This window comes from Eupeodes corollae, chromosome 2, assembly GCF_945859685.1.
Source record: "Eupeodes corollae chromosome 2, idEupCoro1.1, whole genome shotgun sequence".
Lineage (NCBI taxonomy): Eukaryota > Metazoa > Arthropoda > Insecta > Diptera > Syrphidae > Eupeodes > Eupeodes corollae.
In genome coordinates this window covers 134,061,684-134,077,724 of record NC_079148.1, presented here as the reverse complement: position 1 = coordinate 134,077,724, position 16,041 = coordinate 134,061,684, and the positions used below count along the sequence as shown (strand labels likewise).

Sequence of the window (16,041 nt, the reverse complement as noted above, 5' to 3'; positions counted from 1 at the left end):
TCCTCAGTAGTTTTTAGGAGCTTTAGTGCTTCCCTTCTTGTGGATTGGGAAAATCAAGGCATGGCTGAACTGATTTGGGATGGTGCCTTCCTCAAAGATTTGGTTGAATACTGCTGTTAGAGATACAACAAGAGTATCTGCACCATATCTGTAGAATTCTGCGGGTATACCATCAGTGCCCGCAGCCTTATGATCCTTTTGGTTGTTTATCGATATAAACACTTCTTCCTTTGAAATTGGTGCATCTAAAATATTATTTTTGAAGCCAGATGTGGCATACTGATTCAGAAACTTATTTGGCACATCTGGATTTAATAATTGCTCGAAATATGTTTGCAATCTATTTGAATTAAGATAAGAGCTAATAGTAGACCAGGTTCCAAAACTCAGACGACTTGTTACACTTTGCAAGCTGATGTACTTGGGCTTATGAATAGTCTTTTTTCGGCAGAGAAGTTTATATTCCTGATTATACTCCATGTACTTTCCTTTTGTGAAGTTTGTATTGGACTTCCGATATGCACTCAGCCAAGCGTAGGAAAGGCTTCTCGCCTGAATGTATTGCCTATCAAACCAGTGTTCTCTATATTCAGTTTTTCTTTGACTGTTATTCGGTATATGGTATGCTTCTTCAATGCTTTTTTCAATTTTGTTCAAACTTGCGTCGTATTGCTCAATCATTAGAAGTGCATCTAAAAGTGTTCTATAGTTGGATGCAGATTCGTTTGACCAGCGAAGTTTGGGAATCAGTTGCATTTGTACATTGATTTCATTTTTTTCTTATACAAAGAGGCAAGTGGTATGAACACGTTCTATTTTCTATTTCCAGATTTTAAACAACTGTTCTCCAGTCACCACCTTCCAAACTGTAGTCAATGAACGTTCTTCCCTGTTTTCCCACGAATGTAAATTCAGCTAATTTATCACCATCACTTACACCGTTCATTACACGTAGGCCAAAATGTTGCAAAGTTTAAGCATTCGACTTCCTCTTGCATTCTTAATTGTGTCTTTTGAATTTCTTGCTTTTCCGAGTCTGGCATTCTCAACCCCTTCTTCAATCCCTATTCTTGCGTTTAGGTCTCCCACTAGCAATATATTTTCAACATCACCACACGTTAAGAAATCCTTGATATTTTCGAAGTCAGTGTTCCAGTGATTACAATTGACATAAGCTGGGATTATACGGTAGATTTTTCCACAAATCCTCAAATCCGATTAAGTCAGAACTCCATTCTGTTTAAATTCACAATTTATGCCTTTAAGGTCTTTTTTTGTCCTTTTTGTTTGTTTTCTTAAGTTCAAAATTATTAAATTTGTTAACATAGTTGCCGATATGACATTCCATCAAATAAGTTTCATACAGAAAAATTACTTCAAAATTATTAACATAGCCATAAAAATTATTAAAAATACACTTATTAGACAGTCCTGCTATATTATAAGTTAAATTCTAAAAATATTGAGATCATTTTTGCTTACATTACTTTTGTTTACAAAGGATCTATTAAAATTAATATTATTAACTAAAGAGCAGGGCAAATTTACTATTACTAACCTGATATGGGCAGAAGCAATGATTCGATCACCAGCTAATTGCCACACATGGAATTCATGAACGGCCAATACGCCATCGACTTTTTCGAGTAGTCTTCTTTGAATAGCATCTACCTATTGATATAAAAATAATTATATTTACATAGTTTATAATTTAAAATTAATAAGAAACTTACCTGAATATGTGTTGGAACTGTTTGTAATAGAATTAAAGCTGATTCCCTAAGAAGCGGCCAAACTGATCGCAAAATTAGTAATACAAGAACAATCGATAGTGCTGGATCCATGTAGAAACGATATTTCCAATTTGTCTTCCATACAATCTTCACGAAACAAAAGAATGTTCGTTACAAAAAATTATTTAGTTTAATAATTAATAGACTTACCAATGCACTTAGTACAACAATTACACTACCGAGAGCATCACTAAGAACGTGTAAGAATGCTCCTCGCATATTCATTGAACCAGGATCGTGACTATGTCCGTGGCTTGATTTCTTCAATGCAGACTTGTCCTAATAAATAAATTGTCCAAGATAAGAATATTAACATAAGCGGTGTATGGTGTTATGATTCTTTGTAAAATTAATATATTTTTTGAATAGAACTGCATATGGTTGAGAATCCATGGCAAGACCCAACTTAAGTTTTGAAGGAAACATTTTAATAGTTAACAAAGCCGATGTAAGAGCATTGATAGTTAAAAGCTTTTTAAAGGCCAAACTCCTCGAAATGTGTAAAAATGTACGGGACAAGGTTTAAACTATTAGAATATCAAATTCATCGACCGTGCTTAATGTTTTCACACAAAGCTTTTTAAACTAATAATATTACTTAAAATCATCAATTTCAAGGCCGCATATGATAGCATCTACAGGGACGAGCTGTATAGAGCCATGTCTAGTTTTGGCGCAACCGCCAAACTAGTCCGTTTGTGCAGGATGATCATGGAGAATTCACTCTGCTCCATAAAGGTTGGAAACAACTTAACAGAACCTTTCGATGTCAAAAAAGGTTTTAGACAAGTTGATACGCTGTCATGCGATTTTTTTAACATCGTGCTTGAAAGAATAGTGCAGAGCTCACACGTCAACACTAGAGGCACTATCTTTCAAAAGTCTGTGCAATTACTAGCATATATGATGACATTGACATAATCGGAAGAACTCAGCGAGATGTCAATGGGGCTTTTGTGAGTATTGAAGCAGAGGAGGCAAAAATGGGTTTACCGGTTAATGAGGGCAAAACAAAATACATGCTGTCGTCAAGAAAGGACCTACAACACCGACGTCTTCGTCAAAACGTCACCATCGACAGACGTACATTTGAGGTAGTCAAGGACTTCGTCTACCTAGGCTCCGCTGTAAACGCAGAAAACTAGACCAGCGCTGAGATCAAACGCAGAATAACTCTTGCTAACCGCTGTTTCTTTGGACTAAGAAAGCAATTGAGTGGTAAAGTCCTCTCTCGAGGGACAAAGTGTCGCTGTATAAGATCCTAATCATCCCCGTCCTGCTATACGGTGCAGAAGCATGGACCATGACAAAAGCGGATGAAAGCACCTTGGGTCGGTTCGAGAGAAAAGTTCTTCGTGTGATCTACAGGCCCGTATGCATCGAAGGGGAGTGGAGGAAAAGATGGAACGAAGAGCTGTACGGGCTGTACAGCGACGTAGACTTAGCCAGAAGGGTTAAAGTACAACGACTAAGATGGCTGGGTCACGTAGAGAGCAAGGAAACCAATGCTTCGGCTCAGAAAGTCTTCGAATCCACACCCACAGTACAGGACAGCGCAGTAGAGGAAGACTGCGGATCTCCTGATTATGAGGCGCACACAAGTGGAAAATAACCTCACCCAACTTGGAGCGCGAAACTGGAGACATCTAGCTAGATGGAGAAGTTCGTTGGGTGAGGCCCTAGTTTCCACAGGACTCTAGCGCCACCTTAAGTATATTAATATTACTAAAAGCACTGTATTTGGGTTTTTAACTAAATGGTGTTTCCAAAATGAAATGAAATTAAATGATGAAAATTAATAACTGTCTTAAGAGATTTCCTGTGTAAGTTCCAATACCAAAAGGTTCACGTTCATCTCTTTAAAGTTATAAGACCTATTATTTTAAACAGGAAGTTAGCAAAACAAAGCAATTTCCAATTCCTACTCCAACTATCCCAGCCCAGCGTAGTAATTGATACATTTTTGATAGTTCTACCCTCGCATCACCGACCACGATGATGGAGGTCATTTGTATTCAATTAGTTATGTATTTTAAAAGCCATTAAAAAATGAAGGTATCATATTTCGAGTGAATAAAGACAAAATAAAATTAATTAAAAAAAGAAAAACAAAACTCTTCATACTAAAAAAAAAAATGACAACATTATTTATCATCCTTAGTTTAAAAAAAAATGTACCTGGTTTTGGTATGTAAACGAATTATTATCACCTTCTCCTTCATCTACATTGGCTAGTTCATTGATGCGGCTATGATTCCTTGTCAAGCCACCATGAGAGTGACCATGATGTCCTCCGTGTTCTGTAATTCAATATAATAAAAAAGCATAATGAAATATCAAATACAAAATAAGTTACTCTCAGTTAAAATCTTACCATAAAGCAAAAATAAACCTATCACATTGACTAATAAACCTAAAACACCCACGATCAATAGAAGTTTAGGTTCGTGTATCGTTTCTTCTTCGATAAATCTGAAAATAAATGTTAAATAAATCACAATTAGAAATCAGAAGTACTTTTTAAAAAAGCGTTAAAACTTCGTCATAGTCTGCATAAAACATTAAGTTAAAGATTTTCCCAACTCGTGGAACTAAGAGAATCAAAAAAGTCTTAAAAAACAAAAGATTGTATGAAAGTATCACATCATAGCCTGTTGAATGATACAAATCTCAAGAGTTTCTCTATATAAAAAAGTTAAATCTTTGAATAAATTAGATATTTATTGAGTGTTTTAAATAGGACTTTGTGTGGGCATTTTCTTGAACATTAATAATGCAACCTACAACCTTTAAAGGAAGTTTTTTAATATGTATCTTTTTTTGCTGTTGTTGGTGTTCGATTTAACCTTTCGGAGGGTTGCTCTTTAGATTAGCATTGACAATGTATACTTCTGCCCACAGAACGACCGAAAACGAAGTGAAGAATAAAAATCAATAAAGCAACTTTGTTGTAACTCACTCCTTTCCGTCTATTTTATTAGACGGTAAACGTCTTTAATATAAGAAAATTATATTTTTATTTAAGTTTCAAAATGGGATTAAGGAAAGAAACCATAAAAAAGAGCACTTTTATGCAAACTAACTATTTATAATTCTTAATGAGTTAAGAAACTAATTATATGTTTTTTTTTTTTTTTTAAATGCTTACCTTTTACACGCTTCTATCGTAATACTAAAACATAAAGCAACTAAAAATACAGCGTTCACTAAAGCACCAAGGACTTCGGCTCTGGCCCAGCCGAATGTGTTTTTTGACCATTTTTTTGGCGACATCTGAAAACGAAAAAATAAGTTAGAGATTAAGTGCATTGATTTTTGTAAGTAATTTGAAACATTTAAAGATTCCTAGGTATACGAGTAATATTGCTAACTGCTTTATTAAAAACTTAATACAGATAATCAAATTTTTAAATTTTTAAATATTAACCATTCACGAAGGAAAAGCAAATTATGTATGATTGATTTTTACTGGTAGTGTTCTAAGGGATTTTCCATGGGTAAGAAAAAAAATGTATTTTTAATCAAGATCTGTCAAAACAAAAATGTATCGTTTTTGAATTCCATGAATCAACATAAATTGATTTATTTTTGATTTAAGATTAAATCCTTTACCCCTCTATACACTAATATTAATAAAATGTTCAGCTGTCAGATCAACAGATACAAGTTTTTCTTCTTCTTTGTAATTTACTTTGGTCGGAAAGAGTTAACTGTTAAAAAAATAATTAAAATATGTAAGCAATTTTAAGCAAATCGGCAAATTAATCAACTTCATTTTCTGAAACTGATCAAGCGGTGAAGATTTCTTTGATTTGATGATGAAAAAAGAAGAACGTTGTAAATAAATATTGGGCAGGTTCAGACGACATAAGGGAGGCAAGGTTCTAGTAAACGGTGATTTTTTAAGAACTTGAGAACTTTAAAAAAAAAAGCATAAAATTTGCAAAATCTCATCGATTCTTTATTTGAAACGTTAGATTGGTCCATGACATTTACTTTTTGAAGATAATTTCATTTAAATGTTGACCGCGGCTGCGTCTTAGGTGGTCCATTCGGAAAGTCCAATTTTGGGTAACTTTTTCGAGCATTTCGGCCGGAATAGCCCGAATTTCTTCGGAAATGTTGTCTTCCAAAGCTGGAATAGTTGCTGGCTTGTTTGTGTAGACTTTAAACTTGACGTAGCCCCACAAAAAATAGTCTAAAGGCGTCAAATCGCATGATCTTGGTGGCCAACTTACCGGTCCATTCCTTGAGATGAATTGTTCTCCGAAGTTTTCCCTCAAAATGGCCATAGAATCGCGAGCTGTGTGGCATGTAGCGCCATCTTGTTGAAACCACATGTCAACCAAGTTCAGTTCTTCAATTTTTGGTAACAAAAAGTTTGTTAGCATTGAACGATAGCGATCGCCATTCACCGTAACGTTGCGTCCAACAGCATCTTTGAAAAAATACGGTCCAATGATTCCACCAGCGTACAAACCACACCAAACAGTGCATTTTTCGGGATGCATGGGCAGTTCTTCCATTTTTGGCAACAAAAAGTTTGTTAGCATTGAACGATAGCGATCGCCATTCACCGTAACGTTGCGTCCAACAGCATCTTTGAAAAAATACGGTCCAATGATTCCACCAGCGTACAAAACACACCAAACAGTGCATTTTTCGGGATGCATGGGCAGTTCTTGAACGGCTTCTGGTTGCTCTTCACTCCAAATGCGGCAATTTTGCTTATTTACGTAGCCATTCAACCAGAAATGAGCCTCATCGCTGAACAAAATTTGTCGATAAAAAAGCGGATTTTCTGCCAACTTTTCTAGGGCCCATTCACTGAAAATTCGACGTTGTGGCAGATCGTTCGGCTTCAGTTCTTGCACGAGCTGTATTTTATACGGTTTTACACCAAGATCTTTGCGTAAAATCTTCCATGTGGTCGAATAACACAAACCTAGTTGCTGCGAACGGCGACGAATCGACATTTCACGGTCTTCAGCAACACTCTCAGAAACAGACGCAATATTATCTTCTGTACGCACTGTACGCATTCGTGTGGTTGGTTTAATGTCCAATAAAGTAAACTGAGTGCGAAACTTGGTCACAATCGCATTAGTTGTTTGCTCACTTGGTCGATTATGTAGACCATAAATCGGACGTAAGGCGCGAAACACATTTCGAACCGAACACTGATTTTGGTAATAAAATTCAATGATTTGCAAGCGTTGCTCGTTAGTAAGTCTATTCATGATAAAATGTCAAAGCATACTGAGCATCTTTCTCTTTGACACCATGTCTGAAATCCCGCGTGATCTGTCAAATACTAATGCATGAAAATCCTAACCTCAAAAAAATCACCCTTTATTTGATTGGCCAGCTGACAAAAAATTACCTTCCAATTAAGGCAACTTTAATGGAAAGTTGACTGGAAAGTTAGTCAAGAAAAATCTCCCTAACTATTAAATCAAGTCTTCTTCTATGAAAATGACAGTTGATCATGTATTTTCATTCAACCGAAACTGAACTTTATGACTTTTTATTTTGTACTATAAATTTGAAGTAAAGATTTGGGAAGTAAAGTTCTGAATTTGAAATTCATGACGCTTGAAAAACTAACTAGTTGCCTTGCTCAAAATTCACGTTCAAAGAATGAGGTTGACTGCAAATAAAGTTCCTTATGTTGTCTGAACCTGCCCATTCTGAAAAATAGTTTAGGGATAAACAATACAGCTGTCTAAAAGTTTCGACAAAATTGGAGACTCTAGAGAAACTGTCAACTAACTAGTTAACATGTAATACAAAACTTCAAGACATTTTAAGGAACTCGTTAACAAGTACACGTAGTGTAACTAATAGAATGACAAAAAAAAACAATACCAATCGTTTTCTATGCGCCACAACTTTTGACGGAAATCTGAATTTACCCATGGAAAATTTCAGATTGATTTTTGCTTTGTTTCATTTTTTGTCGATAGGTCTGTAAAATTGATTACGATCAACGAACAAATCCACTATGTACAAATCGGTACTTTTGACAGATCCGATAAAAAAAAGATCGAATGTTGAAAAATCGTTTTTATTTGTTGAATGGAAAACAAAATTAATCAATGATTTCAAAAATAAAAATGACTTACACAATTTTACGTGAAAAGAAAATAAGTCTTTTAAAACTAGCACTATCATGACAATTAATTTAAATTAGTTGTGTATTTTTATAAAGAACTCGATTTGGAATTTGAAAAAAGGATGAAATTATGAGTAACTGTAGTAATAGTGGCCTGTAGCCATTTTTTAAAATTATTTATAGCAGTAAGAAAAAAGAAACAACTTATGTACTTTAAAACACTTGTGGTTTTAAAACCAAAAAGCATAGGATTTATTTTTAGTTCCAAAAGACAATTTTTTCGAAAGATTGTAGAAAATTGAATTACATAATTAATAAAAATTAATTTTATAATTTGTTCATGCCTCCAATCCTTTTAATCATTTTATTGTAGAACTTTTTTTCGTTTTTTGTTTTTCTTCTTATTTCTTTCGATTTTTGTAGTCTTAAAATTATTTCAAAATCCTGTAAAGTTTTGTTGTTTCAAAAACTTTCTGCCGATTAAAAATTTGATGTTGGCGTTTGGCAAGAACATCCAATATGTAATTAGTAGACAGTCGTCCAAATAGAAACGTAAGAAGTCGGGCAATTTTTGATAGAAAATTTGCAGACGATTGACTGCCAAATTTGGTGGTAGTTTTGACAGAAAAAATTGTGTGTCTACATGGTTGCTAGAAAAGTTGTTAACTTTATAAAAATCATACCAATATTAAAAGATCTTCCAATACTTAGCTTTAGATCCAGGCAAAGAAAGAATAAAACATATTTAAAAAAAAGTCATTTGTCAAAAAGAAAGGGACAACTGCAAAAATGAGATTAGGAATTTCGGTTCTGTTCACAAAAATAGCAGTGCTCTCCAAATAAAACAAATAATGTTAGCTTACAATTGAGCCGTTCGGAGCACACATCGATTAACTCCAAAAAACAAAAAGTTGAGAAACGCGATGATGTAATATATGTTGTTTTTAAAAATTCCTGTGGTGATATGAATTCAAATATGTAATGTAGAATGCACAATTGCAGATATAGCTTTCATCTAACGGTATACAAAATAAATAAAAAAGTAAACAATCGTCAGAATTGTTACAGTTTTTATGTGACTGCTGGAGTTAATCGATTTGGCAACTGAAAAAAAATAATAAGATTAAATTTATACTTTACATTTTTAAGTTTTTATTAAGAAAAAGTTAAATATTATACATTTTAAGCACAGCTTTTAATTTTTTTAAATTTATTTATAGCAGCTTTATGTTTAAGGCATTATTCTTTCTGATGTTTCAGCAATATTATACATAATGTTTTTTTTATCAGCTGTGGGCGAGGATTCGTCATTTCGATTTGTTGACAAATTATTACAGGAATCGTGTTTAACAGGAGGAATGAATTTAAGCAGGTCCAAACTATCCTCCATTTTTCCTTTGTCACAGTTATTCTTTTAGGACAAATAATAAAGGCTGATCAATATTTTTCAAACTTTGCGGTCTACCCACTAAAGATTTTTTTATATTAATGGCTTGAAATTCAGTATCTTCTTTATGGTCATATTTGAATTGTATGAGATAGGGTTTTGACCTTTCTAACTTTATCCAGCGTATTTTAAGCCAATTTACTGTTTAAGTCAAGATTTAAATATTGTCGTTTTGGATTATGAGCTCTGGTGTAGTGACTACTCTAGGCTGGAAATGACTTTATATGTTTTATAACATTTGTATCATCTATTTTATTGCATGCAACGCGGTCATTGCGTTTATCTACCAAAGACGTAACTTGTTCTTTATAACAACAATCGTATATCCACCCGTCATTCACCTGATAAGTGTCTCTTAAATATTTTTTACAAACGGGAATATCAAGTCTCTCTTTTCGAAAGTAATATACAAACGAATGTGATCTTCGTTTTTTAGTTTCATTTGTAGAGCGTCTTCTTTTTATTTCGTTAACTTTGATACAACCTCTTAAGAAAATATTTTGGTCAAGATGACTATGCAAACTATAAAAGTCTTTCATGGCAGCCTCTCTTTCATTCGAACTAATTTTTTGATTGCAACTTTGACTGAATTTGCATTGTATATCGTAAATGTTTTTGCAGGTATTAATTTTCCACCTCTATTTCTGTATGCCAAACCTTTTATCCTGTTATGCTTTTGTAAATTTCGTTTCCATTTACCAGAATTACAATTTCTTTTCCTCCCAATCGATATGTTAGTTGGCTTTGTACTGTTGCAATGCGATGAATCCGAGGAAAACGATAAACTTCTGCTTGGGCCAGACCTTTTGTTGATAAACCGTATTGAAGAATCTTCACTGCTTTCCTCACTCACATTATTAGTCTTACTCGTCTTGATTATAACGGTATAGTAATTATTTCTTTAAAAACAACGTGGGAGTAATATTGAAAAGACTTAGAAGAACACAGTAACATTCAGAGTGCGAGATCACTTCTATACTAACTACCGTTTGTATTAAGCTTCTTACTGTTGCATGATGTTTTGCAAATTCCCAAAAATGATGAAAAAATCCCCCAAAACCAACTAAATTGAAAAATATTTAACCCATAGTATTGTACAAAATTACTCAAAAGTGAAGTTAAAGAAAAAAATCTCCTCAGACACACAAAAACCCACTAAAACAGGTGGAAAACCCTCAATGTGGCAACAGTGGTACTTCTTTTTGTTTACCAATGCGATTTTGTTACGAATATTATTGAGATGGAGAGGGCATCTTCGGCTGTTTAAAAAACAAATAAGTTTATATGCTCAGCTAGAACAGAAACAACGTTTCCAAAACGATTTACATTGGGGTATGGAGTTAATAGAAATGGCTTTTGAAAAAAATGACTTATTATTCAATGGCCAACAAAAATTGTCATTTAACGGTGCTAATCTTTATTATTCGGGAAAGTTATTATAAATGTAAAAAGTTATGACTATACTAAGGCCTTTGACACTTAAATTTAAAATTTTTCAAAAAGTGGAGTTAATCGAAGTGTGCACTGAGCGGCTCAATTAGTACTTTGTTGTTTTTTATGACTGCTTCGCATCTACGTGGCATCGAGTCCACTAAAACCTGACACATCTCGATTGGTATTGCGTTCCACGAATCACGCACTGCTTCCCACAATTCTTTCGAATTCTTGGGTTTTGCTTTATGAACTGCGTTCTTAACATCCCCCACAAATTTGCGATGGGGTGGTCGGGGGATTAAGCGGGCCACTCCATAACGAATAACTTCTTCTGCGCAAACCATGATTTTGCATTTTTTGACGTATGCTTTGGGTCATAGTTTTGTTACCCAAAACCAACGGCATTTTGCCTTCAGTATAGGGTAACATTACCTCCAGAATTTTCACATACTTATTTGCATCAATTATACCCCCCATGGAATAAATAGTCCCGACCCAGTAATATGAAAGGCAAGCCTATATAAAAATTTTTCGTCCACCATGTTTCACTGTTTTATAGTGTACCCTGGATTGGTTGCTGCATTTTAGGATCTTCTCACATATTCTCGACGACCCTTGGACCCAAAAAGGACGACTTTCCTGTCATCGCTCTACAGAACATTCCTCCATTTCTCTTTTGCCTAATCTCTATGCGCTTCAACAAACTCCATTCTCTTTACCACATGCCTTTTCGTCAAGAATGGTACATTGAGTGGACTTTTGGCTGGTAATTTCGCTTATAAAGACTTCTTCTTACTGTGACAGCCTTAACAGACAGTTGAAAACCATTTCTTATTTTCCTAGAGCCTATGGAAGGGTTCTGCTTTGCTAAGTGCACAACTTTTCTGTTAGTTCTTTCAGTAGGCATCTTTTTTGGGCCTAGCATTTTCGATTTATTTTGCCATTTTAAGACGTTACTGACCATTTTTGCTGAGCAGCCTTGGATGTCTTGAATATTTTTGAAGGTTTTCCCTCCAAACGCAGTTTTCTAATAAGTTTTCGAATTTTTTTTGGTGCAGTTTTTTGACCGTCCCATTGTTTATTTTTGAGCTAATATTTGTTAATTTTTTATATGCTAGTATGTTACAAGTACCTAAAACATTTACTTACCGAAAAATAAAAAAAGAAAAGAATTTTGAACACTTTTTAATTATAAAATCAAAAGCACTGCTATTTTTATGAACACTCTTTATCCAGAGAGTTTGAAATAATGTGTGTTCACCGCAAAGTAGAGTTTAACTGTAAGCTAAAAGTCTCTAATATGAAAACGAAAAACCGTTAGATGGAAATAACATGATAATTTTGTATGTAAGAATTTTCGTTATGTAAATAATTGACAATCTAATAAAATGTGACTAGCACTGCTATTTTTATGAATACAACATTTTGTCCTGGGTTCTGAAAATTGTATGAAACAATTTTATTTTAAATTAATTTTATTGGTTAATTAAATTTAAATTTAGTCTAATTACAAGAGACTTGAAATTGAAAGCCGAAAATTAAAAAAAAAAAGGTCAAAAATGTTGTTTAGTAGATACAAATTCAATTTTCAAATTAAACTCAACTTTTAAAAAGTTGCAGTAAGGCCCCTATTACACTCGCTGCCTGACATGTAACTTTAATCTTACACGTTTTGGTTATAAATTTCAAATCTATACAATTATTTCTAATTCTATTAAAATATAAATTAATTTTGTAATTGTAATATTGATTCATTAAGACATTGTTAAGTTCCTCTAATAAATTAATATGAATTACGATCTAATTTTAACGCATCATCATAAAAAGTATTATCCCTCTCGAAAAACACTCAGAACCTCATTAAATTTTATATATTTTTATTGATCAAACAATATTCGACTCAAGTGGTTTTTTGACTTGTTACTTTGATAAGGCTCCGTTGACACGTTTTTAATATTCTATATTCTCATTTGATTAAAAGCTGGAATAATTTATTTCAAAAACCATCCATACCATGTACGTATCTATCTACATAAGTAGGAGAAGTCATATTATATAGTGTTGAGTGCACTTACCTTAACTGATAAGAATGATATGACTAAAGCGGCTATGTCGCCAAGCATGTGAAAACTGTCTGCCACAAGTGCCATTGAATTTGTCACATATCCAACGACGATTTCGACAAAGAAAAAGAACGCCGTCAGCCACATCATTGAAAGTAGTCGACATTTTTTACCACTGTACTTTCCCATTTTGGCGAATCTGAAAGAAAAAAAAATAAAGAATAAACGATTAGATTTTTATGAAACACTTTTTTTTATATTATATATTTTTATGTTGAAAAGGACGATGTGAAAGGATTTTTGTTTTCCTTTTGTGTTGATTGTCTGCTACTATGTAACTTTTAATGAATCAAACAAAAGAGGGAGCCACTCGCTTACATCATAATGGGAGCGACAAGATGAATTTGTTTTGAATGTTTTCCTTCAAGCAGATTTTCTTCTTACTTATTTTTAAAGAGGCAAAAAAAGAAGACTTATGAAGGCTCAAGTCTACATCAATATTAAAATATAAAGACACAAAAATATTGAGTGTTTTAATTCTTCGATAAGTGTCACTGTCAGTCTATGGCAGACAGGCACAAAAATATCAATGACATTTGAATTTTGATGTCTGCTAAGTTTGAAAAACAAAACAACCAGGTATTTAGAACTATAAACTACCTACTGTCTGGAATCTCCTATTCAAATATAAAGCTATGTACATATTGATAGTTATATTCAACAAGCAGTGGCGGTTGCTACTGTCAGTTTCTATGAGCTACCGTTACGTTTTCATATAATTGACTTTAATGCATTTATTTGGATACACTCGAACGGACTACATTGTATTTTTATGTGTATATATGGTAAAATTAGTTCTCTTAAAGCGTAGACTGTTTGGATATGGATGCAGAAAGGGTGCTTTGAATTTTAAATTGTTTACCGGCAGTAAACGACAGTATTTGAAAGAGGTTTTTTTTTCCTATAGGTTTATTATACACAGATAGAATATATAGATAGATAGAACTTAGCAACTCCAACGTGTGAATCAGGAGGGTAGAATTTCAAAAAAAAAAAACAAAGCATTAGATTTCCCTAGGTAACAAAATAAAACAAAAATACTAAAAACGATATTTTATGGTAGCGTGCCAAAAGTTATTGTAAATGACAGGCTCTGTTTGACATCGGGTAGGTATGAAAACAAAATAACGAATGTTCGCTTGGACTCTGTGCATAATGCTGTCAAACACTGGGCATTTCAAACATAACGAAAATTGCATGGTTAAAAGACACCAAATTGGTTTTTCAATATCAAATTGTTGTCAGTCAAAAAAGAACATATAATTAAGTTTTAAGAGCAGACAAAATATTGTCAATCAAATAGATTTTTAAATGCAATTTTTGGCAATGGAACTTTAAAATTGTAATTAATAGTTTTTGCAATGATGGACGGTTTAGATTGGACTCATTCCAGGCAACTCATTTGGACTCTCATTTACTTCATAATAAAAAACTAAACCAAGCATGGAAAAAATGGTTTTACCTCCATTTCCTTTTGAAATGGCTGCTATCCACTAAACGTTGATATTTAAATGCTCTTCAAAATAAGTATCGAGTTTAACATTTTGAGCTTGAGTGACCGCTTTATTCAAGTATACAACACAGTTTCACAAAAAAAGGTAACAGTAAATCGGTAATAACGCGATGAATGTTGTCCTCCAAATGATTAGCATCTTTACATGATCTTCAATCAAAATTTATAAGTTCTTAACTTGAATCTATGCGGTTACTAAACGTTTTCTTCGATACTTCAATTGTGAAAGTTTGAAATGTTGCCCCATCTTCTTATAACAACAGCTTCTGTACACCATGGTTTTTAAATTGATGAACGTAAAAGTCAAAAAACTTTAACGTTTTGGCCAGCACAGTTTTTAAAGAAGTTGGGACCAATTATTCTGTGTACGTAACGATTTCTCAACATACAATTGGCGTGATTATTACTCCAAATACAGGGGTAAAATTGGCTAAGGTGATTGTTGATAAATTTTGAAAATAAAAGAAAAAGTTTTTTTACTGAGCGAATAAAAAAAATAATGGCTGAAACACATACACGCTTCAGCTTCGGCTTTGTCTGCGTTACGTTAGGCCTGCTTCGAGGTTGCTTTGAATGACATTTCTATTATTTCATCCCTCCAAAGAGCAAATATTTTGTTTGTTGACGTTTTTTTACAGCTGATGAGCTGTCAGACAAAGCAAATGTTCAGATAATTGAACTAGATCTTCCGTTTGGTTGGAGTCACATTACGTTACATTACGTTCTTTTCCTTACGATTGTCAAACGAAACGTGAGGTCGAAGTTTCATTGTGATAGCATGCATTGAATTCCTATGGCTGAACTCGTAAACGTCAGGCGAAGACGAAGCTGAAGCGTGTTTGTGATTCAGCCATAAGCGACTTGTTCGTTTTTAATAGAAAAAATGAATAGAGTGATTTTGTTCGACAATGTTTTAACGAAACCTTCCCTCATTGCGAACTCATCTAATGTTGTTTAATTCCAATAGAAAGTCGAAGTTTAGAAAATGTTGGAGAGGCCAGCGCTTTCGTGAGAATTTTTGCTTTCTGCTCGTGTTTGACGTCTATGTGATTTTCGTTTTGTAGCTGGCGATTGAAGTGATGCTTGATGGAAATATGTTCTCTTATGGAACTCTGGATTCTAAATCCATTTGATGGTGCTCATGTTGTCACAAAATATTGTTGTTGCATCGCTGTTTTTTTCGAGAATACCAAGCTCCCTCATAATAGTTCGTAACCAGATCGCTTCCTTAGCTGCAGAACAAGCTGATATATATTCAGCCTCAGTTGATGACAAAGAGACGGTTTTCTGCTTTTCACTACTCCAGGTCACACATGATCCATTCGACATAAACAAATGTCCAGTTCGGGATCGGCGAGTGTCGATATCGTTGGCGAAATCGGAATCACAATATCCGGTTAAATCTGCAAATTCTGAAACTTTGGAGTATTCGATTCCATAATCCATAGTTCCTTGGAGATACTTGAAGATTCTTTTGATACCAGTTATGTGTCCAGCAGACGGTCTGTCTAGATATTGGCTTAGGACATTTACCGCATAAGCAATATCCGGTCACGTGGCAACAGCCAGGTACATAAGACTTCCGATAGCTTCTCGAAATGGAAATGTTGATTTCT

At 33.9% G+C, this 16,041-nt stretch overlaps 1 protein-coding gene across 2 annotated transcripts in view; it reads right to left on the bottom strand.

Moving 5' to 3' along the window:
- The window catches only part of LOC129944411 (uncharacterized), a 62,868-nt gene that overhangs the window by 4,245 nt on the left and 42,582 nt on the right, over positions 1 to 16,041 (bottom strand). The window contains exons 1-8 of one of the 2 annotated variants that reach the window (XM_056053817.1): positions 13,231 to 13,253; positions 12,865 to 13,051; positions 4,942 to 5,066; positions 4,168 to 4,265; positions 3,972 to 4,093; positions 1,944 to 2,072; positions 1,734 to 1,880; positions 1,559 to 1,671 (exon numbers count right to left, since the gene is read on the bottom strand). In XM_056053817.1, coding sequence (XP_055909792.1) covers positions 1,559 to 1,671; positions 1,734 to 1,880; positions 1,944 to 2,072; positions 3,972 to 4,093; positions 4,168 to 4,265; positions 4,942 to 5,066; positions 12,865 to 13,051; positions 13,231 to 13,235 — 926 coding nt within the window. In that variant the 5' untranslated portion in view covers positions 13,236 to 13,253. Of the gene's footprint in view, positions 1 to 1,558; positions 1,672 to 1,733; positions 1,881 to 1,943; positions 2,073 to 3,971; positions 4,094 to 4,167; positions 4,266 to 4,941; positions 5,067 to 12,864; positions 13,052 to 13,230; positions 13,254 to 16,041 lie in introns of those variants that run through there. The other variant, XM_056053818.1, reaches the window with a different exon arrangement.